Source organism: Vidua chalybeata (genome assembly GCF_026979565.1).
Source record: "Vidua chalybeata isolate OUT-0048 chromosome W unlocalized genomic scaffold, bVidCha1 merged haplotype SUPER_W_unloc_5, whole genome shotgun sequence".
Taxonomy (NCBI): domain Eukaryota; kingdom Metazoa; phylum Chordata; class Aves; order Passeriformes; family Viduidae; genus Vidua; species Vidua chalybeata.
In genome coordinates, this window is record NW_026530340.1 from 990,587 (window position 1) to 1,017,409 (window position 26,823).

General features: G+C 53.2%; 2 protein-coding genes across 3 annotated transcripts; both read right to left on the minus strand.

Moving 5' to 3' along the window:
• Positions 1-2,954: 2,954 nt before the first annotated feature.
• On the minus strand, positions 2,955-4,189 carry LOC128782948 (olfactory receptor 14A16-like). Its single transcript, XM_053933517.1, has one exon. The coding sequence runs from the start codon at positions 4,162-4,164 to the stop codon at positions 3,193-3,195; it is 972 nt and encodes a 323-aa protein (XP_053789492.1). The 5' UTR covers positions 4,165-4,189; the 3' UTR covers positions 2,955-3,192.
• A 16,184-nt stretch (positions 4,190-20,373) lies between these two features.
• LOC128782949 (olfactory receptor 14J1-like) lies at positions 20,374-26,222 on the minus strand. Of its 2 annotated transcripts, XM_053933519.1 has the most exons (3): positions 25,548-26,222; positions 24,783-25,401; positions 20,374-21,329 (listed from the first exon to the last, which is right to left on the minus strand). In XM_053933519.1, the coding sequence occupies exons 2-3, from the start codon at positions 24,784-24,786 to the stop codon at positions 20,374-20,376; spliced, it is 960 nt and encodes a 319-aa protein (XP_053789494.1). In that variant the 5' UTR covers positions 24,787-25,401; positions 25,548-26,222. The 2 variants fall into 2 exon arrangements, with proteins under 2 accessions (XP_053789494.1, XP_053789493.1); XM_053933518.1 differs by having other exon boundaries at positions 24,783-26,222.
• Positions 26,223-26,823: the final 601 nt, after the last annotated feature.

Sequence of the window (26,823 nt, forward strand, 5' to 3'; positions counted from 1 at the left end):
GTTGAGCTGACACCTGGAGCTTGTTCTCCAAAACCCCAGGCCTGTGGAAACCACACAATGCCCATTGTGTGAGAAGGGGAGCTGGAAGTTCACCAGCCTCAGTGTCCTGCCAGCTCAGCCAGGCCCATGGGAACATTGGGGTCCACGGCCACCAGGGACCACCAGAGAGACCCCCAGGACAGAAGAGAGCATGGGTAATGGGGAGGGGAAATATGTGAATGATTTTGGGGAAATGATTATCAGATGTATGTTTAGTCCAGGACAATTAATGAATATGTGTGCAAAATACAGAATATAAACAGAAACAGCCTTTAAAAACAAAGGGGTCCAGGGAGGATGGACACATTTCAAGAAAGTAATCTTAAGTGGGAAGGAGCAGCCTGTCCCAGTGTGGCAAAAGATGAACTGGTGAGGAAAATGACTGCCCTGGCTGCCCATTGAGCTTTTGTGGGAACTCAAGGGAAGGACGAGGGTGCATCAACTTCGGACAGAAGGTCAGGGAACCTTGGAAGTGTTTGAGGATGTTGTTAGGTCATTCAGAAAAAAAAGGAAAAAGGTTAAATCTGAATTAGAGATTAACCTGGCCACTTCTGTGAAAAATAATAAAAAATGTTTCATAAATAACTTAATAGCAAAATGTGGGATAAGGAGAACTTCTACTCTTTATTGGATGCCATGGAGAATAGAGTAACTAAAGATAAGGAAAAAGCTGAGCTACTTAACATCTTGTTTGTCTCAGTTTTCAATATATGAACAGGTTGTCCTCAGGACAAGAGTTCTCCTGAGCTGGCAGATGGGCACAGGGAGGAGAACAGCCCCTGTAATCCAGGAGGAAGCAGCTGGGGACCTGCTGAGCCACTCAGATGCTCATAAGTGTATGGGATGGGATGGGATCCATCCTAGGGGGATGAGGGAGCTGGTGGATGAGCTCCCCAAGCTGCTCTCCATCATTTACCATCAGTCCTGGCTAAGCAGGGAGGTGCCAGAGCACTGGAGGTGCCAGTGTGAGCCCATCCCCAAGAAGGGCTGGAAGGAGGATCTGGGGAACTCCAGGCCTGTCAGCCTGACCTCGGTGCCCGGCAAGGTTCTGGAACAGATCACCTTGAGAGCCATCACAGGGCACCCACAGGATGGCCGAGGGGTCAGAGACAGCCAGCGTGGATTTAAGAGGGGCAGGTCCTGCCTGAGCAAACTGATCTCCTTTTATAACTAGGTGTCCCACCTGTGGATGTGGGAAAGGCTGTGGATGTGTCCATCTGCACTTCAGCAAAGCCTTTGAGACTGTCTCTGGCAGCATTCCCTGGAAAAGCTGCAGCCCACGGCTTGGGCAGGTTCTGTCCTCGCTGGGAGATGGAAGAGCTGGCTGGAGGCTGGGCCCCGAGAGTGGTGGGCATGGTGCTGCATCCAGCTGGTGTCCAGTCCCTGCTGCTGTCCCCCAGGGATCTGTGCTGGGCCCAGTCCTGTTTCACATCTTCACTGATGATCTGGGTGAGGGGATCGAGCCCACCATCACCAAATTTGCAGATGATACGAAGCTGGGTGTGAGTGTGGATCTGCTGGAGGGCAGGACAAGAAGACACAGCCTTGAGCTGCACCAGGGGAAGTTGAGGCTGGACGAGAGGAAGAAGTTCTTCACAGAAAGGGTGAGTGGGCATTGGAATGGGCAGGCCAGGGGGCAGGTAGCAGAGTCACTGTCCCTCTCCAGTGGCACTTAGTGGCATGTCTGGGTGACAAAGCGGTATTAGGGCATTGGTTGGACTTGATAATCCCCAAGCTCTTTTCCAGCCTATTTGATTCTGTCATTCTGTGATGATTGGGACACTCTGGGGCCATTGTGACACTGCAGGGCCTCGTGGAACTGAGAGCACCAGAGTGACACTGTGCAGCCCCATAGAACCAGGGCTCCAGTGTGCTGCTCTGGGGCCAAATTGAACCAGGGAGTCCCCCGTGACACTGGGTCCTCGTGGAACCACAGAGGCCATTGTGACACTGCGGGGCCTGGTGGAACCCAGGGGTTTCACCATTTGGACACGGCGAAACCAAGGAGAGCATTGGGAGAGTCCAGGGCCCAGTGGAACCAAGGGGCCGTTCTGACACTGCGGGGCCTCACGGAACCAAGGGGACATTGTGACACTGCAGGACCTTGTGTAACCAAGGGGCCACTGTGACACTCTGGGGCCTCAAGGAATCTGGAAGGCCGTAGTGACACTGTGTGGCCTTGTGGAAACAAGGAGTCCATTGTGACACTGAGGGGACTTGTGGAACCACAGAGAGCATTGTGACAGTGTGGGACCTCATGTGACCATGGGGCCTTTGTGACACCCTGGGGCCCCATGGAACCAAGGGGCCACTCTGAAACTGGGGCACCAACGAGAACATTGTGACACTGTGAAGCCCCATGGATCCAAGGAGTCCATTGTCACATTTTGGGGTCCCATGGAACCAAGGAGACCAGTGTGACAGTGCAGGGCCTGGGGTAACCAAAGGGACATTGTGACACTGAGGGGCCCCTTGGAACCAAGGACATCTTTGCAGATGACACCAAGCTGGATGTGAATGTAGGTCTATGGGAGCATAGGAGAGCTCTGCAGAGGGCCCTGGACAGGCTGGATCCAGGGCCCAAATCCAACAAGGTGAGGTTTAACAAGTCCAAGTGACGGGTCCTGCACTTTGGCCACAACAACCCCTGCAGTGCTCCAGGCTGGGGACAGAGGGGCTGGAGAGCAGCCAGGCAGAAAGGGACCTGCAGGGACTGATGGACAGCAGGATGGACATGAGCCAGCAGTGTGCCCAGGTGGCCAAGAAGGCCAATGGCTCCTGGCCTGGATCAGGAATGGTGTGGCCAGCAGGAGCAGAGCTGCTGTGCCAGCACTGATCTGCCCCCAGCTCTGCACACAGACATTGCTGCTGCAGCTCCAGAGAAGGCAAAAAAAGGGCATCTCTGCAGATAACTTTGCTGGGAGATCCTTGAGTTCCTTTAAAGCTACCGAGAGCGCAGCCCCTCATTGACACAGTCTGTGGCCACAGGGAAGGTGGAGGCAAACAAAATGAGCAATGGCACAAACAATGACATTTCTTTGTGGACAATCTGAAAAACCTAAAACAAAGGAAAAAGAACTTCCAAAATGAAACCAACAAGAAGTATCAAAGCTGAGTTTTATTACAAGTGATTTGCAGAAAATGGTCAGCAGTTTAATGTTTCTGAAAGCATCCAGTCATCAGTCTCCACACTGCAGCCTTGAGCTCCTGGTTCCTCAGGCTGTAGATGAGGGGGTTCAGGGCTGGAGGCACCACCGAGTACAGAACTGACACTGCCAAATCCAGGGATGGGGAGGACATGGAGGGGGGCTTCAGGTAGGCAAATAAACCAGTGCTGATAAACAGGGAGACAACAGCCAGGTGAGGGAGGCAGGTGGAAAAGGCTTTGTGCCGTCCCTGCTCAGAGGGGATCCTCAGCACGGCCCTGAAGATCTGCACATAGGAGAAAACAATGAACACAAAACATCCCAATCCTAAACAGACACTTACAGCAAGAAGCCCAAATTCCCTGAGATAGGATTTGGAGCAGGAGATCTTGAGCATCTGGGGGATTTCACAGAAGAACTGGCCCAGGGCATTGCCATGGCACAGGGGCAGGGAAAATGTATTGGCTGTGTGCATGAGAGCATTGAGAAAGGCACTGGCCCAGGCAGCTGCTGCCATGTGGGCACAAGCTCTGCTGCCCAGGAGGGTCCCATAGTGCAGGGGTTTGCAGATGGACACATAGCGGTCATAGCACATGATGGTCAGGAGGGAAAGCTCTGCTGAGATGAAGAACATAATGTAAAAGAGCTGAACAGCACATCCTGTGTAGGAGATGGTGGTCGTGTCCCAGAGGGAATTGTGCATGGCTTTGGGGACAGTGGTGCAGATGGAGCCCAGGTGGCTGAGGGCCAGGTTGAGCAGGAAGAAGAACATGGGCGTGTGCAGGTGGTGGCCGCAGGCTACGGCGCTGATGATGAGGCCGTTGCCCAGGAGGGCAGCCAGGGAGATGCCCAGCAAGAGGCAGAAGTGCAGGAGCTGCAGCTGCCGCGTCTCTGCCAGTGCCAGCAGGAGGAAGTGGCTGATGGAGCTGCTGTTGGACATTTCTTCACTCTGGGCATCATGAAATGTTAAAAAAGGCATTGACTAGATAGGGCCAATTTCTTTGAGTCCGTCCTATGTATTTTATTTGGAATCCTTTTAAAATTACTTCTCTTCCTGTGAGGGAACTTCACTAAGCTTTCTTTTTTTTCTTTTTTTTTTTTTTTTTTTTTTTTTTTGAGTTGGTGTTTCTGCTGCTGAGTTACTGCCTGATCTTATCTTCAGCATTGCTCTCAGCCTGAACACTGGGGAGCCCAGAGGGAGAACAGGGCTCCCTGTGCCCCAGTGCAGTCAGACCTGCTGGTCCCCACACAGGTGCACTTTGCTTATTTCACCTCCTTTATTTCAGGGTGATTGAACTTAAAACATCCCTGAAAAATAAAGTGGAATCTTGATAGCTCCAATTTCAAAATAAATTTCCCTAATCACTTCTCTCATTTTTTTTTCTTTGTTGTTGAACAGGAAGGGATAGCCAAGGTTCCTCTGCCTCTCTGCTGCCTGGAGTTGTGCCTACTGGGAGCTGTTTCTCTCTATCCAAGCCTTGTCCCTGCCAGTGTTGCCAGAGCCCATCCCTGCCCTTGGGGCTCAGCTCTGCCCTGCAGACCCCTCCCAGCACAGGGCACTCCCAGGGGCATCTCCCTTGCAGCAGGGCCTTAAGGGCAGGGCAGACAAACAGAGATGCAGCCAAGGTGCTGCTGCTGCTGTCTGTAGCTAGAGGAGGGTGAGGAGGCACTTTCTGAGGGAGCTCTGAGGCAGATCTGCTGATGCCCAGGGTGACAGTGCAGGACTCTCAGTGACACAGACAAACCTGACAGCCCCTTTCCCTTCCCTTTAGGAGAAAGCTGACAGCAGCCCTGGCCATGCTGCACCATCTCCACAGCAGGAGGAACCTGCCCTGATGGGGGTCACTCCTTCCACCTCCAACTTCTCCCCTGCACAGTCCATGGGGAGCTGCCAGGCAGGCTGAGAGCTGTCCTGGCAGGTGGCACATCCCCTGGGCTGGCCAAGAGCCCTGAGGGCTGCAGGAGCTGCTCTGCAGGACAGCCCTGGGCCACCCTGGCTGCAGCCCCAGCTTCACCCCCTGCAGCTGTCCCTGGCAGCAGGAGCCCTCCTGCCCTGTCCCTCTGACGGTGCCCAGGGCAGTCCCGCTCTGCAGCACATCCTCCCCAAACCAGAAACGGCAGCAGAGCCATCCTTACAGTCACATCAGTCCTGTCCTGGGTCAGCTTCAGGAGATCCCGGCAGCCAGAGACTGACGGTGTCAGAAGTGGTGAAGATTTTCCATGAATGAGCTCAGAATTTTCCTTCCAGCTGCTTTGAGCTGCTGTCGGCTTCACTGCCTTCAGGTGCTGGCAGGCAGCACCCTCAGCCCTGCTGGGCTGGGAGAGGAGCTGCTCCTCAGGAGAAATGTCTTTTTGAAGCTCTTCTTGGTTTGGCAGGACCTGTCTTTGTGCCAGGAGCCCAGCCCAGCTCAGCAGCACAGACACAGCACAAGGACTTTAATGACCCTCTGGGGCTTTGGTGTTGTTTACATCAGACTCAGTCCCCGAGAGAGTGTTCAAAAAATTTCTCAAGAATTAGAAGTCAGAATCAAACTCCAAAGTTTCTTGAAGTTTTAATGGGTCCCACTGAGGGACACGACTGAGAAAGTGTCCCCAGGTTCCAGGTACAGCAGAACACTGGAGGCACTGATGACAGGTGGGGACAAGCAAGGGAAAGGTGTCTCTGGTGTTGAGCAAACCTGGATGTGTTTCAGGAATGCAAAGGGCCAAGGCTGAGCCCCAGCCCCTGGCAAGGCAGATCCTGTCCCTCCCTCATTGCTCAGGGCTCTTCCCGGGATGGGCACTGGCATGTGTGGATGTGCAATGCCAAGGGCAGGACCATGGGGTGGCCCCTGCCAGGCTGCTGAGCAGGGACAAGGAGGCACTGAGGCCCCAGGGCTGCAAGGGTCACTTGTCCCCTGGTGGCCTCAGACCCAGGGCCAGCAGCCATGGCCAAAGTGCTGCACAGGTTGGCTCTGTCAGGGCCTTGCAGCTGCTGCACATGCCTGTGCCCTCTGCAGCCCAGGCTGTCCTACGGTGTCCCTGCCCTGCGCCTCTGTCCCTGCAGGCTGTCCTCATCCCCCGGCTGCTCCACCTCGCTGGCCCCTTCCTTTGCTGACAGCTCTGCCTCCTGCCTGCCTCTGCCTGCCCACACAAAGCCTTGGCCTTGATACCAGAATGCTTAATTCCTTTTTTTTTACCGTGCCTGTGAACTTCTGGCACAGGAATAAGGCGTGCAGGGACTGCTTTTCCAACAAGGACAGTTGGAAGTATGGAAGACATCTGGCTCAAGAATGCAGTGATAGAAAAAGCAAGGACTGAAATTGGGAACTTGGGGTGTGTTTTATGGAAATGAGTAAATTGTAATATGCATTTAGCGACTGTGTATAAGCAACACACTGGTAGAATTACATGTCCACATAACGTTAGGAGTTATCCCTCCCTAGACCTCAGGCCTGAATAAATGATACCCTCTTAAATAGCAGATTAGTGTTAAGGAGTCTTATTCTGCTATTTCAGTGTTTTGGTGACTGCTGTGGTGTAGTTTTTGTTCTTAGTTTGTGTTTTCCCACTCTTCTCCTCCCTAATCACCTCCCCTCCTGAGTTACCAATCTCCTCAAGCCCTTCCCTAACGTCCTCCCTCCCAAGTTGCCAATCTTCCCTATCCCTACCCCTTTTTCCAGGGTGTTCCTTGTCTATCCTGTAGTATTCGATACCCCATTTGTTGCTTTGTATTATCCCCCTCCCCTGCTCTCCCTGATACAATGTTAGTCCTGCCTCAGATTCCTCCCCTGCCATGCCCTCATTGGTTGGTTGCCCTATACCACTTCCCCTATAAAAACCTCTGCAGACCCACCCTGGGCTTTGTCTTGGGGTCCCAGGTCGTGGACCTAATAGATCCATCCACTTTTATCCCGTGTCCTGTGTCGTCGTTATCTGTTCCTGGTCGTACCAAGCAATAACTGGGAATAGCAGAGCTCACGGGGGGTGAGCGCCCCTGCTGTCGCTGCCCAGCATGATACGACAGCGCACTGCGACACTAGAGCGTGTAGGGAAGAAATTAGGGAGGCCAAAGCTCAGTTTGAACTTAAAATGGCAACTTCGGAAAAGGATAATAAAAACTGTTTTTGCAAATACATCAGTGGTAAAAGGAAGGGTAAGAACAATCTTTGTTCTTTATTAAATGTGGAAGGGAATATAATAACTGCAGATGAGGAGAAGGCAGAGGTGCTTAACACCATCTTTGCCACAGTTTTCAGTGAGAAGACAATTTGCCTTCAGGACAACTGTTCCTCTGGGCTGGTAGATGGTGTCAGGGAGCAGAGTGGGCTGCTGTTATCCAAGAGGAGGCAGTCAGAGAACTGCTGAGCTGCTTGGGTGTTCATAAATCCATGGGACCAGACGAGATCCACCCCAGGGTGATGAGGGAGCTGGCAGATGAGCTTGCCAAGCCACTCTCCATCATTTACCAGCAGTCCTGGCTCACTGGGGAGGTTCCAGATGACTGGAAGCTGCCCAGTGTGACACCCATTCACAGCAAGGGTGGGAAGGAGGATCCTGGTAATTACAGGCCAGTCAGGCTGACCTCAGTACCCGGTAAGGTGATGGAACAGTTCATACTGAGTGCCATCACACAGCACTTACAGGATGGCCAGGGTGTCAGACCCAGCCACAGGGGTTTAGGAGGGGTAGGTCGTGTTTGACCAACCTGGTCTCCTTCTATGGCCAGGTGACCCTCCTGGTGGATGTGGGACAGGCTGTGGATGTGTCTGTTTGGACTCCAGCAGGGCCTTTGGCACTGTCTCCCACAGCACACTCCTGGGAAAGCTGCAGCCCACGGCTGGGACAGGAGCACTCTGTGCTGGGTTCAGAACTGGCTGCATGGCTGGCCCAAAGAGTGCTGGTGAGTGGTGCTGCATCCAGCTGGGGACAGCCACCAGGGGTGTCCCTCAGGGCTCTGTGCTGAGGCCAGCTCTGTTCAATATTTTTATTGACAACATGGATGAGGGGATTGAGGCTTTCATTAGTAAATCTGCAGATGCCACTAAGCTGGGAGCGTGTGTCCATCTGTTGGAAGGCAGGAGAGCTCTTCAGGGACACCTGGAATGGTTGGAGGGATGGGCAGAGTCCAGTAAGATGAAGTTCATTAAATCCAAGTGCCCAGCCCTGCACTTTGGCCACAATAACCCCCTGCAGTGCTATAGACTGGGGACGGTGTGGCTGGGCAGTGCCCAGGCAGAAAGGACCTGGGGGCACTGGTTGACAGCCGGCTAAACATGAGCCAGCAGTGTGCCCTGGTGGCCAAGAAGGCCAATGGCTCCTGGCCTGGATCAGGAATGGTGTGGCCAGCAGGAGCAGGGCAGTGAGTCTTCCCCTGTACTGGGCACTGGTGTACTTGGCATTCTTCTCCTGTACTGGCAGCATTCCTCGAGTGCTGTGTCCAGTTCTGGGCCCCCCAAGTTAGGAAGGACATGGAGGGGCTGGAGCGTGTTTAGAGAAGGACAACAAGGCTGGTGAGGGTCCTGGAACACAAATCCCATGAGAAATGACTGAGGGAGCTGAGGAAGAGGAGACTCAGAGGTGACCTTATCACTCTCTACACTCCCTGAAAGGTGGTTGTGGTCAGATGGGGGTCGGTCTCTTTCTCCAGGCAGCAGCTGACAGAACCAGAGGACACAGTCTTAAGCTGCACCAAGGAAAATTTAGATTGGATATTAGGATTTTTTTTTTCATGGAAAGGGTGATAAAGTACTGGAATTGTCTGTACAGGAATGTGGTGGAATCAGCATCCCTGGATGTGTTTAAAAAAAAACTGGATGTGGCAATCGGTGCCATGATTTAGCTGAGGTGGTGTTAGGGCATGGGTTGGGCTTGATGACCTTAAAGGTCTCTTCCAACCCAGGAATTCTGTGATTCTGTGATTGTGTGACATCACAGACTAGGTTGCGACATCATATAGTTGGCTGTGCTATCACTGGTTTATTATGTGACATCACAGAACAGGCTGTGGCATTACAGGATGACTGTATGACATCACAGAGCAAGCTGTGAGGTCAAAGAGTGTGCTGTGACATTATAGGGTGGCTGTGTTACATCACAGAAGGTGTTGTGACATCACAGGGTCTGTGAGTCCACAGAGATGCTGTGTGACATGCTAAGTGAGTTCTGCCTTCACAGAGCTGGCTGTGACATCATAGAGGAGGTTGTGATGTCACAAAGTCGGCTGTGACATTACAGGCTGACTGTGTGACATCACAGAACGGGCTGTGAGGCCACCAAAAAGATTCTGCCATCATAGGTAAGGGCTCTGTGATATCACAGAGCAGCTGTGTGATGTCACAGAGAAGGCAGAGACAATACAGAGTGGGTTGTGACATCACAGAGCTGACCGTGAAATCACAGAGGAGGCTGTGACATCACAGCGAGGCTGCATAACATCAAAAAGGTAGCTGTGCCATCACAGAGATGGCTGTGACATCACAGGGTGTCTGTGACATCATATGGGGCTGTTTGAGGTCATTGGGGAGGTCCCTCCACCCCAGCCCCCCCTCACAGTTCCCCCAGAGAAGTCCAACGCTGCTTGTGCACAGCGGGGTCCCCTGTCTCCCCGGGTCCCCCCGCCCCCGGCGCCGCAGCCTCCCCCAGAGGATGTTCCACGAGATCGACCCCAGAGCCTGACACGGGGACGGGGGACGGGGCTGTGGGGGGTGGGACAGGGGGACAGGGACCCCCCGGCAGCGTCCCCGTGTCCCCCAGGGCCAGAGCCTGGGCCAGGGCTCCTTCACCCTGTTACCAACGAGGGCTTGAGAGCGCTGAAAAAATCCCCGGCAAGGGAGCAGCAAAAACCAGGTTTAATATTAAGTGACAGCACGGCAAAGTTCCTTGGCCAGAGTCACTCGGCTCCTGACTGGACACTTCAGTCACACCAAGGAAACAAAGCAGCAACAAAACCAAATAAAATCCAGGCAATCAGACCAGAAATTGGCCAATAACTGAGGCTTTCCTTCCTATGGAAAAGAACTGTCCTTCTCGGCCAGGCACCCATGGCCACAGTTGGGATTTCACCTCCAACATTGCCTGTTGTGACAGACTGGAGGAGATTGTTGGCTGGAAACATTTCATGTGTGGGGGAGGAAGGGGCAGGTCCAGCCTTGCCCTGCCCTGGAACCCTAGCCCTGCCCTGCCCTGGAACCCCAATCCCCCCAGAGCCTCTATCCCAGCCCAGCAGTGGCTGCCAGTCCCTGGCACAGCAGAGGCAATGCTCCACAGCCACCTCTGGAGCCCCAGCCCAGCTCCTGAGTGACCAAATGACCCCAAGCCCCACCTGGGGAAAGGGCCCAGGAAGACCAAGGGGTATTTAAGGCTGACCACAAGGCAAGCACACATCTGGACCCTACCTCCTCTTGGAATTTCTATCTGAACACCACTGGAATCCAGGAGTTGGTAGCTCTGTGTGTGCTTGTCTGTATCTTACTTGTCTTTTTCTCCTTCTCTCTTCTATTTCTATCCACTTGCAAATTTTGATTAACTTAAAATTGAACAGGCTTAGAGTTTGTGAAGTTGAATGGGCCAAGTTAATGCTCTGAGAAGTGTTTTTCTTCATTGAATGTTGCATTAAACCTTTTGCCAAAGTTTCTCTGATTTTCTAAAGTTCCCAGTAAAGGCTGTTTTTTTGTTTGGAGCTCCTGAGAATCCCTTGTGGGTATTTCTCCAGTGCATCCAACACAGAGTACACAAACAATTGTAATTCCTTATAAATGTCTCCCTTGAGTGAGTTTTTTAGTGGATGGGGGTCAGGGCTTGTGTGTCCTGCTTGGCACAGCCCAGGCAGGGCTTTCACAGCTCCATCCCACACTCCATTTCCCAGCTGGAGCCGCTGCTGCCTCTGAGTTCTGCTGCCCCAGCCCCAGGGACGCTCTCCTTGTCTGCCCATTCCCCCACGGTCTCTGGGCAGGGATGGCCTTAGTGGGGGCTGCTGACATCCAGCACCTTGGAGGCTACTGCAGAATTTTACTGCTCCAGAGGCTTCTTCAGCCTTCAGCTCTTCATTTCAGGAACTCAGTGCCCCAGGGCTCATTAACGTTCAGAACACCTTAACAAACCAAGCCTCTGGGAATAATTTAAGTCTCTAAATATTTTCTGGTTGATTAGACAGATTTCAGAAGCCTATTCCAAGTGAATACACTATACTTAAAAGGACAGTGAGAAAAGACTTCTTAGGTCCTGTTTAGTTTTTTTTCCTGTTAATTCATTGATATGAGCAATCTCCAATTGACACTAAATCCAAGAACCTCCTCATGCAGTTGGAATAGATATGAAAATCAAGACCCTTCATGGCTGACAATCAATCAGACTCTGTCCCTACCCCCACCCCACCATTTCCCCCATCCAAGCCCTGGCACTCAGAGCAGCCTTGTGCAAATCTGAGCTCCCTCCAGCCCAGGCTGCACCTGCAGCTTTCAGCTCCTTGGCTCCAATTCCCACCTTCTTTCCCTGGAGAAGGAGCTGCCTGAGACACAGAGGGATGTTCATTTCTTGTCAGCCAACAAAGCCAAGGGAAGGCACAGCTCTATCCAATGCAAAAGTCATTCCTCTGCTGGCTATTAAATCCACTTTGCACAGCAGACAGTCTCAGAGCAATGGAAAACACCTTCTGTGCCCAGCACAGATCCCAAGGTGCCCCCAAACCCTCCCTGCCCCGATTCTGCCCAGATTTGCTCTTTGCACACACGAGTCACAGACTGAAGTCAGGAGCTCCCTCCATGGCCAGAGGGAGGAAAAGAGGGAAAGTAGATGAAGAGCTCTCCTGTGCAGAGCCAAGGTCCAAGTGCCCCTGCAGTGGGAACCACAACTCATCAGGTTTGTGTCCTTTGGGCTCAGGGCCTGGTGACACTCAGAGGCACAGAAAGGTTTCTTGCCAACAAACACAAGTTGAACATTTGAACAGTTTAATAACCATCACAACTCTTCCCTCAGCTCTCTGTGATGTCCCAGCAGCATCTGATATGTCCCCCATCCCCAGGGGATTTCCGTACAGGAACAGTTTTAGACAAAGACATAAGAAAAGGCAATTCTGTGATAGATATAAACAGAATAAAATATAATTCATATTTATTTGAACTTCAGAAAGTTTGGGCCACTCCCTGACTTTCAAAGCATGAAGCCAGTCTGTTGAGGGACACTTGAATGACAGAAAACATCTGGAGGAGGAAGTCTAGGTGCAAAGGGAAATATATAGATCCACCTGGTCTAAATGAAGAGATGTCCTTAGACACGGCCATTTAAAAAGGAGAGCTGAAAACACCTGAAAGAAGAGGGAGAGGAAATAATAAACAGGATACTAATGACATAAGTACATGGGAAGAGCAGTCTTTCTTCTGCCATCAGTACACTTCCAGGAAATTCCTGTCCCTAGAGGGAAAACTTTGCCATTTCTTTAAAAGTACTCAAGTGACCCAGGTAATAAAAATGTGCCTGTATACTAATAAAATAAGAGATATTAAAACCTGCCTTTCCAGGCAGACATAAGCTGTGTGCCCATGAACAGGCAGTGCCACTTGTGCCCTGAGGTGCCCAGCTGGGATTGGATCTCTCAGAGAGGAGTTGAGGGAGAGCAGAGCACCTTGCAAGCTGCAGGTCCCTGCCAGCCCCGCAGGGCTCCTGTGCCATCAACATCTGCTCTGCTCCAGGCTGAAACAGGGCCCAGCATGGTGCCGGGATCATCAGAGAGATGAGGTGTGTGCTGGAATTCCATGCCCTCCCCATGGCGCAGCAGCCCTGCATTTCCGTGCTCCAGCCTTGGTCTCCAGCACAGCCATGGAGGCTCTTTGGGCTCCTGAGTGTTCCTGCAGCCCCCAAGGGCAGCTGAGCTCTGCCTTTGGCACAGTCAGCCCTGGCCAGCGCAGGCCACGCTCAGCAATTCCTTGTCTGTGCCCGGCCTTGCTGCCAGCCCCGGCAGCGGCTGCGTGGCCCCTTGGTGGCCCTGTGCTGGCCCAGCCATGGTGCCACAGCCCCTGTGCAGGCCCAGCCCAGGACAGGAGCATTGCGGCTGGGAACGGCCCCTGTGCCGTGGTGCCCACGGCAGCCTTGGGGCTCTGTGCCCCATGGCCTCCCTGCTGGGCAGCCTCTGCCAGCTCCTGCCCAGCCCGTGGCACCTGTGGGGCTGCACAGACAGCCCTGCCCCGGGCTCTGCCGGCCTCTGGGCCAGCAGAGAGGCCGGCCAGGGCTGGCCATGGCCGGGAACAGGCCCTGAGCCCCGCAGGAGGATGGAGCTGGGCCACAGCCAAACTCAGCCCAGGCCAAAGCTGGGCTCAGCAGCCAGGGCTGCCAAGGGCTGGGGACAGAGGCTGGCGCTGACAAATGTCCTGGGCCCCCTCCCTGCTGTGTCCATGCCCCCAAGGGCACAGAGCAGCCTCCTCTCTCGGGCACTTGCCTGTTTTCAATGCCTTGCACAGGCGCTGGCCCTGCCCCACAAGGCCTGGGCTGAGTCCTGCCCCTGCACGCTCAGCCAGGCTGAGATGGACACTGATGGTTTCTGGGCCAGGCTCTCAGAGCCCAGCCCAGCTCCCTGCAAGCTCTGCCAGCTGCCCTGAGCTCTGTGCAGCACCAAGGGCCTCTCCCCAGCACAGCCCAGCCGCCTCTGGCCCCACAGCTCTGCTCAGGCCAGGCTGCTCTGGCCACTGGCCCCACGGCCTCAGCCCCTGCCAAGGGCACAGCAGCAGCTGCAGCTCAGCCAGGACTCAGCCCCAGCCATGGGGGAAGGGGCTTGCCCAAGGCACAAGGAGGCTCCCTGGCTGCCCTGCTCCCCTCGGCCTCAGCTGCTGACAGCTCTGCAGCCCCTGCTGCCATCCCATCTGCCCAGGCCAGCACAAGAGCCCCGGCCTTGGGGCCCTCCAGAGCTGCTCCAGGCCCAGGGCCCATCCCAGAGCTGGGGCAGCCACAAAGCTCTGCCCATTTCTGCTCATTGCTGCTCTGATGGGGATGTATCCTCAGCCCCTTGGAGGTTGCTGATGAATTTTCCTACTCCAGAGGCCTCTTCTTTCTTGAGCTCTTCAGTTCAGGAATTCCGTGAAAAAGGCTCATAAACATTTGTTCAAAACATCCAAAGAAGAAAAAACCCTGGGAATAATTCTTGTCCTCAGTTCTTCCCTGGTTAATTAGTCAGGTTTCAGAAGTGTATTCAAAGTGAATATGCTATATTGAAACCCCTGCAGAGAGAATTGTTCTTTTCCTTTTTCGAGATTGATATCAGCAATGTCCAGTTGATATTGACCCCCAGGATCTTCTAATGCAGTCTGAACAGATATGAAAACCAAGACCCTTCATGGATGACAATCAATCAGTAACACTTTGTCCCCACCCCCTCCCCACCATTTCCCTCATCCAAGCCCTGGCACTTAGAGCAGCTGAGGAATGGAGTCACATCCAGGGCTGTCCTCAGGGCTCAGGATTGGGGCCAGGTCAGTGAAATCTCTTTATTGCTGATCTGGACAAGGCCATTGATGGCACCCTCAGGCAGTTCCCAGGTGAGTCCAGGTTGGGTGGGAGTGTGGCTGTGCTGGAGGGCAGGAAGCTCTGCAGAGGGATCTGGACAGGCTGGAGCCATGGGCCCAGGACAATTGGATGAGGTTCACCAAGGCCAAGGGCCGGGTCCTGCCCTGGGCTCACAACCACTCCAAATCCCTGGCCGTGCCCTGCCCCTGATCCCCACAGCCTGTCCTGTTTCCTTCATCCCTGCATTGCCAGGGATTTTCTGGGACAAGGCAGCTCTGCTCTGGGGATGGAGGGAGCTCCAAGTGCCACCACTGGAGTGGGAACCACAACTCATCAGGTTTGTGTCCTTTGGGGGTCAGGAACTGGTGAGACTCAGAGGCACAGAAAGTTTCTCTTCATGGCCAACAAAAAAAAAAAAAAAAAAAAAGTAAACATGGTACAATTTAAGAAACATTGAAACTCTTCCCTCAGCAATGTGAGACATCCCAGCAACATCTGACATGTCCACCCTCCACAATGTACAAAACCAATTTTAGACAAAGATGATTTTGTGATAGATATAAACACAGTTAAATTGTTGTATCAGGATGTTCGTCCTAAAGTGGGTATAAAACAGCCTGAACAATTCCTGATCTGCAAAGCTGTCAGTGGTGGATGAAGAAGGGAGGTCAGGCTGCTTTTGGTGTTGAGGAAATGCTGAAACCAGCCTGACTCATTTCATCTACTCCTGGCCTGGCTGATCTCCCCTCTTTCCCCTTCCACCCATTGGCTTTTGTCTCCCACCAGGCCCCCGGTGAAGAGCCTGTCTCTGTGTTCTCCATCCCCTCCTCGCTGGCACTGCCAGGCTGGGATGAGGAGCCCCTCAGCCTTCCCTGCTCTGGGCTGGACAAGCCCAGCTCCCTCAGCCTCTGCTCACGGCCCCAGGGCTCCAGTGCTGTTGGACAATACCCTTTTCCTGACCCAGAGATGGGGCAACTGAAAGGTGCTTTAAAAACTTTTATTCCGTTTTCTGTCTCATGAGACAGGTGAGAAAATACAGATGTTATAATTCATGCCATGAAAATCAGAAGCCAACCATTTCCTAATTACAATATGCTATAAGCATTTTTTGGCCTATCATCTTTAGTTAGCTACACCATGCTGTAAGTGCCTTATGGCCAATCATCTAAAATGATCCCTCATGGGTCCCATTAGAATGCATCTTCGACAGTTCTATTTCTCCAAAATATCTAGTCTTATTTGCAAAGCCATCCTTTGAAACCTTTATCTAGCTCCATTTCTCTCTCAACAATATCTGTCCTATTCCATGGCATTTCTAAATCAGCATTTCTTATCTCAAACATTGCATATGGATGCGTACTGTGTGGACCTTCTGTCAGGCTCTGAGAACTCTCTACAAATCCACTTCCCACACAGCCCCACCTTGGAGGCCCTTCCCTAAGCCTGCTCCAGCTGCCAGACATCTTTCCTGCCCTGGGGAACCCAACCCAGGCCACAGGGACCTGGATAATCCACGTCCTTGATGTCCTGGTCACACAGCCCTGGCCCCTATTCCCCGTATCAGGCTCTGGGGTGGATCCTGTGGAACATCCTTTGGTGGAGGCTGTGGCTCCAGGTGGGCCGGGGGGATAGCGGGGGACAGGGACCCCGCTGGGCATGAACAGCATTGGAGTTGTTGGGAGAAACTGTGAGGGGGAGCTGGGGCAGAGTGACCAACCCAGTGACCTCACAGAGCCCTCCTGGGATGTCACACAGCCCCTCTGGGATGTCACAGCCCATTCTCTAATGTCACACAGCTGGTCTCTGATGCCACAATCCATTCTGTGATGTCACAGAGCTGCCCTGTAATGTCACAGCAAAATCTGTGATGTCACAGCCTGCTCTGTGATGTCGCAGTCTATGATGCTGTAGCTGCTCAATGACCTCACATAACCCACTCTGTGATGTCACAGCCCACTCTGTGACCTCATGTCACCAGATGATAAATTGTCTCCACCTGCTGAGCTGACACATGGAGCTTGTTCTCCAAAACCCCAGTCCTACGGAAACCCCACAATGTCCATTGTGTGAGAAGGGGAGCTGGAAGTTCACCAGCCTCAGTGTCCTGCCAGCTCAGCCTAGCCCACAGGAACATTGGGGTCCATGACCACCAGGGACCACCAGAGAGACCCCCAGGACAGAAGAGAGCATGGGTAACGGGGAGGGGAAAGATGTTAATGATTTTGGGGAAATGATTATCAGATGTATGTTTAGTCCAGGACAATCAATGAATATGTGCGCAAAACACAGAATATGAACAGAAACTTTCCTGCACTCAGCATGCTCGGCTTTGGGAGGAGCTATCCCCCGTGCATCCGGCTGAATAAAGAATGCTGCTTCTTATTGCTGCATTGGTGTGAAGGAGTTTTCTGTTTTACTGAATTTTTGGTACCAATCCACTCCGAAGGAAAGCTCTGTCTCCTGCTGCTCACAAACAGAGAAGGGCTGGTGGCAGATGTGGGGGTCGGAGGCTGCCTGGGGCACTGGGACCATGAAATAATCAAGTTTTCAATGTTCTGTGAAAGAAGGAGGGGCGGCAACAAAACTTCCACACTGGAATTAGGCAGGGCAGACTTTGGCCTATTTAGGATGCTGATTTGGGGAGTACTGAATTAGGGACTGAATTTTAAGGGAAACAGCCCTTAAAAACAAAGGGGTCCAGGACTGATGGACACATTTCAAGAATGTAATCTTAAGGGGAAAAGAGCAGCCTGTCCCAGTGTGGCAAAAGATGACCTGGTGAGGAAAATGACTGCCCTGGCTGCCCATGGAGCTTTTGTGGGAACTCAGGAAAAAAGGACTGGCAACTCTAGAAGGGTTTATGGATGTTGTTAGGTTATTCAGAAGGAGAAGTTGAAAGGTGAAAGGTCAGTTACAGCTTAACCTGGCCACTTCTGTGAAGAATAATTGAAAACATTTCTATGAATAAATTAATAGCAAAACCTGGGATAAGGAGAACCTCTACTCTTTATTGGATGCAGTGGAGAATAGAGTAACTAAAGATAAGGAAAAGGCTGAGCTACTTAACACCTTGTTTGTCTCAATTTTCAATATTAGGACAACTCAGGACAAGAGTTCTCCTGAGCTAGCAGATTGGCACAGGGAGCAGAACAGCCCCTGTAATCCAGGAGGAAGCAGCTGGGGACCTGCTGAGCCACTCAGATGCTCACAGGTGTATGGGATGGGATGGGATCCATCCTAGGGGGATGAGGGAGCTGGTGGATGAGCTCCCCAAGCTGCTCTCCATCATTTCCCATCAGTCCTGGCTCAGCAGGGAGGTGCCAGAGCACTGGAGGTGCCAGTGTGAGCCCATCCCCAAGAAGGGCTGGAAGGAGGATCTGGGGAACTCCAGGCCTGTCAGCCTGACCTCGGTGCCTGGCGAGGTTCTGGAACAGATCACCTTGAGAGCCATCACAGGGCACCCACAGGATGGCCGAGGGGTCAGAGACAGCCAGCGTGGATTTAGGAGGGGCAGGTCCTGCCTGAGCAAACTGATCTCCTTTTATAACCAGGTGACCCAGCTGTGGATGTGGGAAAGGATGTGGATGTGTCCATCTGGATTTCAGCAAAGCCTTTGACACTGCCTCTGACAGCATTCCCTGGAAAAGCTGCAGCCCACGGCTTGGGCAGGTTCCCTCCTGGCTGGGAGATGGAAGAGCTGGCTGGAGGCTGGGCCCAGAGAGTGGTGGGGATGGTGCTGCATCCAGCTGGTGTCCAGTCCCTGCTGCTGTCCCCCAGGGATCTGTGCTGTGCTTTCACATCTTCACTGATGATCTGGGTGAGGGGATCGAGCCCACCATCAGCAAATTTGCAGATGACACCAAGCTGGGTGTGAGTGTGGATCTGCTGGAGGGCAGGACAAGAAGACACAGCCTTGAGCTGCACCAGGGGAGGTTGAGGCTGGACAAGAGGAAGAAGTTCTTCACAGAAAGGGTGAGTGGGCATTGGAATGGGCAGGCCAGGGGGGAGGTGGCAGAGTCACTGTCCTTCTGCAGTGGCACTTAGTGGCATGTCTGGGTGACAAGGCGGTATTAGGGCATTGCTTGGACTTGATGATCTCCAAGGTCTTTTCCAGCCTTGCTGATTCTGGGATTCTCTGAAACCACCCTTGGAGCAGGTGCAGGAGGAGCCCTGGGCCTCCTCTTCAGAAGCTGCAGCAGCCCAGGTCCCTCAGCTTCTCCTCACAGCCCCAAAGCCCATCCTGTCAGTCCTGCAGAGCCTCTGCAGCTCCTCCTCCTTGCCCAGATCAGGGAGCCCCACAGGCAGACACAGCAGCCCAGATGTGCCCCCCTGGCCTGGGCTGCCTCTGGCAAGGGAGCAGCACGAGGCACTGCAGGAGCCTGCAGACAATTCCTGCAGCACTTGTGGGATGATCCTGCTCCCCAAGGGACGTTCCCATGGTGCCAAGGCAGGAACTGCAATGGGGAGTGGGGCCAGAGAGGAAAGGGCAAACAGGGATGGGCTGTGTGCTGGGCAGGGAACAGGGCTGGGCAAGAGGAAGAAATTTGTATCAGGAAGAGTAAAGAAAGCAGAGGTGAAACCAAGGAAATGCTCAGGGCAGTTTGGGGGTGGCTGCCAGGCAGCCCTGGCTCTGAGCAACAGCATCTGCAGTGGGACAGGAAAGTCCCAGCTGATGGGAACAAACTTTCTGGCTGAGTGCAGAGGCCAGGACAAAGCTGAGTGGTTTCCCTGGCGTCCCCCAGCCCTTCCTGGCCCCAGGGGCTGATGGCATTTGTGCTGCCTCAGGTTCATGTCCCCACAGCACCAGCACGGGGGTGCTCCCGCCTGCTGTGTGCAATGCAAACAGGGGCTCCTGAGCCAGCGCTGCCGTGTCTGTGCCTGCAAGGATGCGGCACCTGTGTGAGCTGGGGGAGAGGCCAGGGCTGCAGAGGGGGGATGTTGTTGGCAGCTCCATGAGGACGCTCTGGGACGCTGCCCTGGGCTGTGCAGCACACTGGGGATGGATCAGCCCCTGCTCTGCTGCTCCTTCCCGTCTCCCCCAGGGCCCTTGCAGAGCACCAGCCGTGCTGTTTGCCCCCAGCCTGCCCACGGCCAGCCTGGGGCTGCTGAAGGGGGTTTTCTGTGCTGAGCATTGGCCTGGCCGTGTTCTTGAGAGAGCCTGGGCAAGGAGCCTGGAGCCCCCAGGCCCTGGCCTGAGGCGTCAGCGCTGCCCCAGCAGTGCCCATGGCCTGTCCCTGCTGCAGCCCCGGCACTGCCACCCCCAGGACTGTGCCCGGCCCCGAGAGCACTCAGGCCCTGCAGCAACACCAGGGCCACCAGGGCAGCGGGGCAGGGCCACGGGAGCAGCACTGCCAACACCAAGTGCTGCTGCTGGGCACAGCTGCTGTGCCAGCACTGATCTGCCCCCAGCTCTGCACACAGACATTGCTGCTGCAGCTCCAGAGAAGGCAACAAAAGGGCAGCTCTGCAGAAAACTTTGCTGGGAGATCCTTGAGTTCCTTTAATGCCACCGAGAGCACAGACCCTCATTGACACAGTCTGTGGCCACTGGGAATGTGGAGAGAAACAAAATGAGAAATGGCACAAGGAGTGACATTTCTTTATTTATCAAAATATTTAAAATCAATACTAAGAAAAAGAAGCTCCAACATGAAACCAACAAGAAGTATCAGAGATTACCTTTATTGTAAGTGATTGGCAGAAATTGGCCAGCAGTTTAATGTTTCCGAAACCATGCAGTCATAATTCTCCTCACTGCAGCCTTGAGCTCCTGGTTCTTCAGGCTGTAGATGAGGGGGTTCAGGGCTGGAGGCACCACCGAGTACAGAACTGACAGTGCCAAATCCAGGGATCGTGAGGACATGGAGGGGGGCTTCAGGTAGGCAAACACTGCAGTGCTGGCAAACAGGGAGACCACAGCCAGGTGAGGGAGGCAGGTGGAAAAGGCTTTGTGCCGTCCCTGCCCAGAGGGGATCCTCAGCACAGCCCTGAAGATCTGCACATAGGGGAAAACAATGAACACAAAACAACCAGATGATAAACAGGCACTAATTGCAATGAGGCCAAATTTCCTGAGATAGGATTTGGAGCAGGAGAGCTTGAGGATCTGTGGGATTTCACAGAAGAACTGGCCCAGGGCATTGCCATGGCACATGGGCAAGGAAAATGTATTGGCCGTGTGCATGAGAGCAGTGAGAAAGCCACTGGCCCAGGCAGCTGCTGCCATGTGGGCACAAGCTCTGCTGCCCAGGAGGGTCCCGTAGTGCAGGGGTTTGCAGATGGACACGTAGCGGTCGTAGCACATGATGGTCAGGAGGAAATACTCTGTTGCAGCGCAGAAAAGGAAAAAAAAAACCTGTGCAGCACATCCAGTGTAGGAGATGGTGCTGGTGTCCCAGAGGGAATTGTGCATGGCTTTGGGGACAGTGGTGCAGATGGAGCCCAGGTGGCTGAGGGCCAGGTTGAGCAGGAAGAAGAACATGGGCGTGTGCAGGTGGTGGCCGCAGGCTACGGCGCTGATGATGAGGCCGTTGCCCAGGAGGGCAGCCAGGGAGATGCCCAGCAAGAGGCAGAAGTGCAGGAGCTGCAGCTGCCGCGTCTCTGCCAGTGCCAGCAGGAGGAAGTGGCTGATGGAGCTGCTGTTGGACATTTGCTGGGGCTGCACATGGGCACCTGTTCATGGAGAAAGGACAGTGACAAGTCAGGAGACGCTGCTTGGAGCCAAACCAGGGCCATTCCCTGTAGCCTGTCCCACTGGGACTCACCCACCCTTGTTCCTGCTCTGGGCAAACCATCACCCAGGTCCCTGCCTGAGCTGCAGCTGTGCTGGCTGAGTGTGCCAGGAGCAGCCAGGGCTGTTTTTGGGGGCTCTCAAGGAGCCCTGCTGCCCTGGGTTTGTGACCATGTGGCAGAGGGACAATGCTGGATATTCAGAATTTGTCAGGGGAATCACTCCTACTGCAGACTTATTGGGACCATCTGCACTCCCACTTCTAAGGGAAATAGATGGCAGGAGCTGGTTTTAGGATTGTTTTCCTAGCCACACATCATTCCTGGCTCTCTGAGGTCAGAAATCCCCAGCATTCCTGCTGCACTCAAGAGTTTGCCACTGAGAGATGGGAGAAGCAAAGGATTCCCTGTGGCTGAGGGCGGGTGAGGGGCTGGATGGGCTTGTTCCCCCAGCACTGCTTTGTTCAGCCCCCTCTCCTTCCCTGAGCATCTCCCTGGGCCTGGACATTCCCTCCTGAGAGGTGCCTTGTCCCTGCCAGCGCTCACAGAGCCCATCCCACCCCGTGTGCCCTCGTCCCGGCCCTACAGAAACCTGCCTGTGTGCAGGGCCCTGGCTGGGGCAGGGTCTGTGTGCAGCTGGGCAAGGGCAGCTCAGGAGAGCCCTGCTGGGCCCTGCCAAGGTGATGCTGCTGCTGTCCAGGGCTGAGCAGTGGCTGAAGGCCCTTTGGGAGGCTGCCAGCAGAGAGACTGACCAACCAAAGTCACAGTTCTGGAGTCTCTGTAAATGTTCAAACATTCCTTTGAGGATCCTGTGTGTCCCTTTCAACTCAGAATGTTCTGTCATTCTCAGATTACAATTCCTGTCCTGCTTCTCTCATCCCCCTCTTGTCTATGATGAAAATAGAAAAAAAAAAAACCCTTGCAACAGAGTTAGAACAGTAAAGTAAAAACCAGAGCTTTATTGGAAGCTTCCAGGTGTCCCAGTGGAGATGAGGCTCAATCGGCTCCTGATTTCAACAATTTATAAAGGTTGATTAATGAGGATATTTAACAGGAACATCAAATAGGGGAATCAGTTGTCCCAGGTACACACCCGTGGCTCAACCCATTGAAGTAGGTCCAAGGGCTACTTTGCCACACTTTTTGTTATGACTGCTCATATTCTGGTCAACAACCCAAATGTTCTTTGTGTAGGTCCTCTTCCTGATAATAAGACTATACAGTATTTCAGGAATGAATTTAGACAGGTTATTGTTCTAAAATCTAAGAGAAAGGTTAGGAAATGTACTAGAGTTAATTAAGGATTGTATTGATCGAAGTATATAATAGTAGTTTAATAGAGTTAATTCAGAGTTTAATAGCGTAAAGTAAGGATTATAGCTTTATAACTATATAATAGTAATTTATAGAGCTATGAATATATAAAAATGTATCAAAAGCAAAAATCTTTTTGTCACCACACCAACGTTCCCATCCTTCTCCAAGCAGGAAATTGAAAACACTCTCAGGAAAGCTCCTGAGCTTTACAGCAATCCCAGGCTTACCTTCTTTGGGAAGTGTCCTCCGGAGCTGTGCCCAGGCTGGTCTGGAGCTGGGAGCAGCCCTGCCCCAGCCAGCAGCTCTCAGCAGCAGCACCTGCCCTGCTCAGGGTGGCTCCTTCCCCCCACAGCTTCTGGCCAGCGCTGGCAGCAGCTCCCCGGGCCGGCTGAGAGCTGTCCCTGGCAGGCAGCAGAGTCCCTGGCCCAGCACAGCGCCCTGGGCTGCAGGACCCTGCTCTGCAGGACAGCCCTGGGCACCCCTGGCTGATCTGCACAAGAGACCATCAGAGAATGTACTCACAGGGGCTGTGGGCATTGGCATGTTCCAGCTTGAGGAGATCACTGCAGGAGCTGCAGCTGCATTGTCCTGCAGCCAGAGGTTCCTGTGCCAAGGGCTGGCAGTGATTCTGCCCTAGGCACTTCTCAGCACCTTCCCAGCCCTGACTGATTGAAGCTCTCTGTGCCTCTGGGCTGTGCCCGCGCTGGCTGCAGGCAGTGCCCCAGCCCTGCTGGGCTGGGAGAAGAGCTGCTCATCCAGAGAAATGTGCTTTTGAAGCTCTGCTTGCTTACCAGCATCACCCTCTGTGCCAGGAGCCCGGCCCAGCTCAGCAGCACAGACACAGCACAAGGACTTGAATGAGCCTCTGGGGCTTTGTGCTCAGGCCCTGAACATCAGGCCCTGAGAGGGAGCTGCAGAAACCTCTCCAGAACTCCAAGTCAGAATCCAACTCCAAAGTTTCTTTGACTTTTAATGGGTCCCAGTGTGGGACATGACTGAGAAAGTGTCCCCAGGCCCCAGGCAGAGCAGAGAACTGGAGGCACTGATGACAGGTGGGGACAAAGAGAAGCCAAGTCTTGGTGGCCTGGGGCACAGCAGGGTCTGTGGCACCAAGGGCTTTGAGGAGACACCTTGTCCTGAGGCCCTGGGGCCTCCTGGCACAGCCCCAGCCAGGCTGGGCACTGTCAGCCCCTTGTCCTGCCCTCAGCATCCCCCCCTAGCCCACATCCCAGTGGCCTCAAGGATCTGCTGGAAGGAGTCCCTGGGGAGCCTTGCTCAGGAATGGCCCTGGGGGCTCCACAATGCTCCCAGGCACTGCAGGTTTTTCAAAGGACTTTGCCTTTGGCTTTTGCCTTGCAGTCTCTGAGAGCTTTCTGCAATCATGGCCTCCAATTATCTGCTGTAATTAGTCCCTGGAGAGGCTTGGTCAGGAGCAACACTCAGTGGGGCTCATTAATGCTTCAAGGTACTTCAGTTCTTTTAAAGTACTTGGTGTTTCCCTTTGCTACAGACTCTGTGAGAGGTTTGTGCAATCATGGCCCCAATTATCTGCTTTAACGAGTCCCTTGAGAGCTTTGTACTGACACTCAGTGGGGCTCATTAATGCTTTGAGATACTCAACTTTTGTAAGGTACTTTGGATTTTCCTTTCCACACGGGGAGTTTTTTGTGCCATTTTGAGTCTCTGAGAGGTTTTTGTGCCATACTGGCCTCCAGTTCTCTCCTCCAAGGAGTCCATGAGGAGCCTGTGTTGGGGATGGACCTCAGTGGGACCCATTAATTCTTTGAGACACTTTGGGGTTTTCTTCTGACTTGAACTCCTGGAAAGGTTTGTGCAATCTCCTCTCAGGCCCTGAGGTTCCAGGGCTCAGCTCCAAATGCACCACGGGGCTCATTAGGATCAAGCAAGTCCTGACAAACCATGGCTGTGCCTTGATTTCCCTCTGCTCTACTGCAGTTCATCACGAAGTTTCTGTAGTGGTTTTGGTTCACCAATTTGACATTTCTCGGCCAATGCATCAATTACTGTGGTGGGTTCAGTGTTGGCTAATTACCAGTGCACTCACTAGAATATACTTACTCATTTCCTGCTCTGAGGTAGGATTAGGAGAAAGGCAAAGTGGGCTCAAAACTTTAAAAAGTTTGAAAGACAAGTTTACAATAGTAGGTAAAAGAAAGAGTAATAAGAATCAGAACAAAACCTTCAGAACACTTCCTCTCTCTATACAACCTGACAATGTAAGGAGAGAAAACCTAAAATTTTCAGTCAGTTTACCGCCTCTAGAATAGTCTTTCTTCTGTTCATTTAGGGAGAGGCGTCTCTCTTTCATGCTACGGTGACTTCTCTATAAAAAAACAGTTCTCGTGTGGCTCTAAATTTCCACAAATAGCAGCCACTGGGAAAAACTGAAATCATGAAGTCCCTCCCATTTTTTCACAGCTTTTCCCACAGCTGTGTTTATGGGCCATGTCAACTTATGGGTATTGGTTTAAAGATGAGCTGTTTAAGAACAAAAATTCTCTTCAACTATTTCTGAAATCATTTCATCTCTGGGAACAGAGATCTTCTTCTTCTCTCCCTGAGGGCACAGGGTCTCATCACTCTTCTCTCTATCTCTGTTCAATCTTCTCATAGGATCACAGCTACTGCAACATTTGCTTACTTTAGCATGGAGGCCTTTGCTGAACAAGTCATCTCCCTATTCTTTTCAATGCATTATAGGGAAAAAGAGAGTCTGATGTATCAATTCCATCCTTCTCCACAGCTTTACCAGAGGATTTCAGCCCCAAGATCAAGGCATCTCCTCATCCCTCCCATCTGGGACTCAACTTCCTCTTCACTGACCTCGGTGTCTTCACGTTGCTCCTGTGTGTGCCTGCACTTTGTCCTTTTCTCTCACAGGAGGGAGGATGGAAGCACAGGAAGAGTCAATATCTCAGGCGGGGCCTGCAGATGGTTGCGTGAGCCCGGCCGGGCTGGGTCCTTGCGGCCGGAGCTGTTTTCCCATGGAGGTTTGTGCAGCGGCTGCGCTGGGGCTGTGTCAGGCTGGGCGGCGCTGGGGGCAGGGCCAGGATCTCAGCAGCCAGGCCAGAGCAGAGCAGCAGCACGGCCGGGGCCGATGGCTTCTCCTGGCCCTGCCCGCTGGTTGCGGGCCAAGCCCAAGGGCGGCAGAAGCTTGGCCCAGCCGGCCCGGCCCGGGGCTGCTCCTGGGGCCCGGCGGATCCTGGCTGGGCCCGGGCTGGCGGCAGGGCAGGGCTCGGCAGCGGCCAGATGTCAGCAAGCGCAGCCACGGCCCGGCCCGGCCTCGGCCCCGCGGCCTCCCCTCCCCTGCCCGGCAGCCGATGGGGCCTGGCGGGCTCCCTGGGAAGGGGCCCGGCCCCACGGCAGGAGCCGCCCGGCCCGCCCCGGCCCAGACGGGGGCTGGCCCGGCCTTGGCACCTCTGTGCTGGCCAGAAGGGAAAGAGACCCAGCCAGGCTTCTTCCTCTTTAACTTGTGTCTTCACCGAGGCATGTGCAATTTCCTTAGTGCTTTAACAGATTGTCAGTTCTCAAAGCTAATTACTGATTGGTTTTTTTTGTCAGATACGGAGGAAACTGCTAGCAGCTTCTCTCAGAACATCACTTGTTTGATGCAAAACCACCACAACAGCACAGAGCACAGAGCTCCTTTGTCCGTATGTAGTGGTCATGTGTCTGACAGCGCAAAACCCCACCTTGGGAGATCTCTGGGTGCTCTCCAAAGTGTTTTTAAATGAAAAAATTCAGCTCATAGTCTAAGAAAATCACCAGAGGACAGGGCCAGCCTGACCTGTCTGTCCTGGCTACTTTTGGATATACAGAATTTGGGAAGCCAAATTCTAATTTTGGCCATGGACCCTGGACAAGAAGGCTATTTCTCTTCCGCAGGAAGGGAGGAACAGAGCCTCAGTGTTTCAGGGGCAGATGAGAGGTGACCACCAAAGGCCAACCAGAGTTGGCAGGTTTTGTTCTGAGAGATACCATTAAAAATAGGAAATTTTTTAGGGAGGGTACCAATTTTAGCAATGGGCATCTGAAAAGACAGACAGTTCTTTCCCATAGCAAGGAAAGCATGGAGCCCCAGTGCTCCAGGACCTGATGA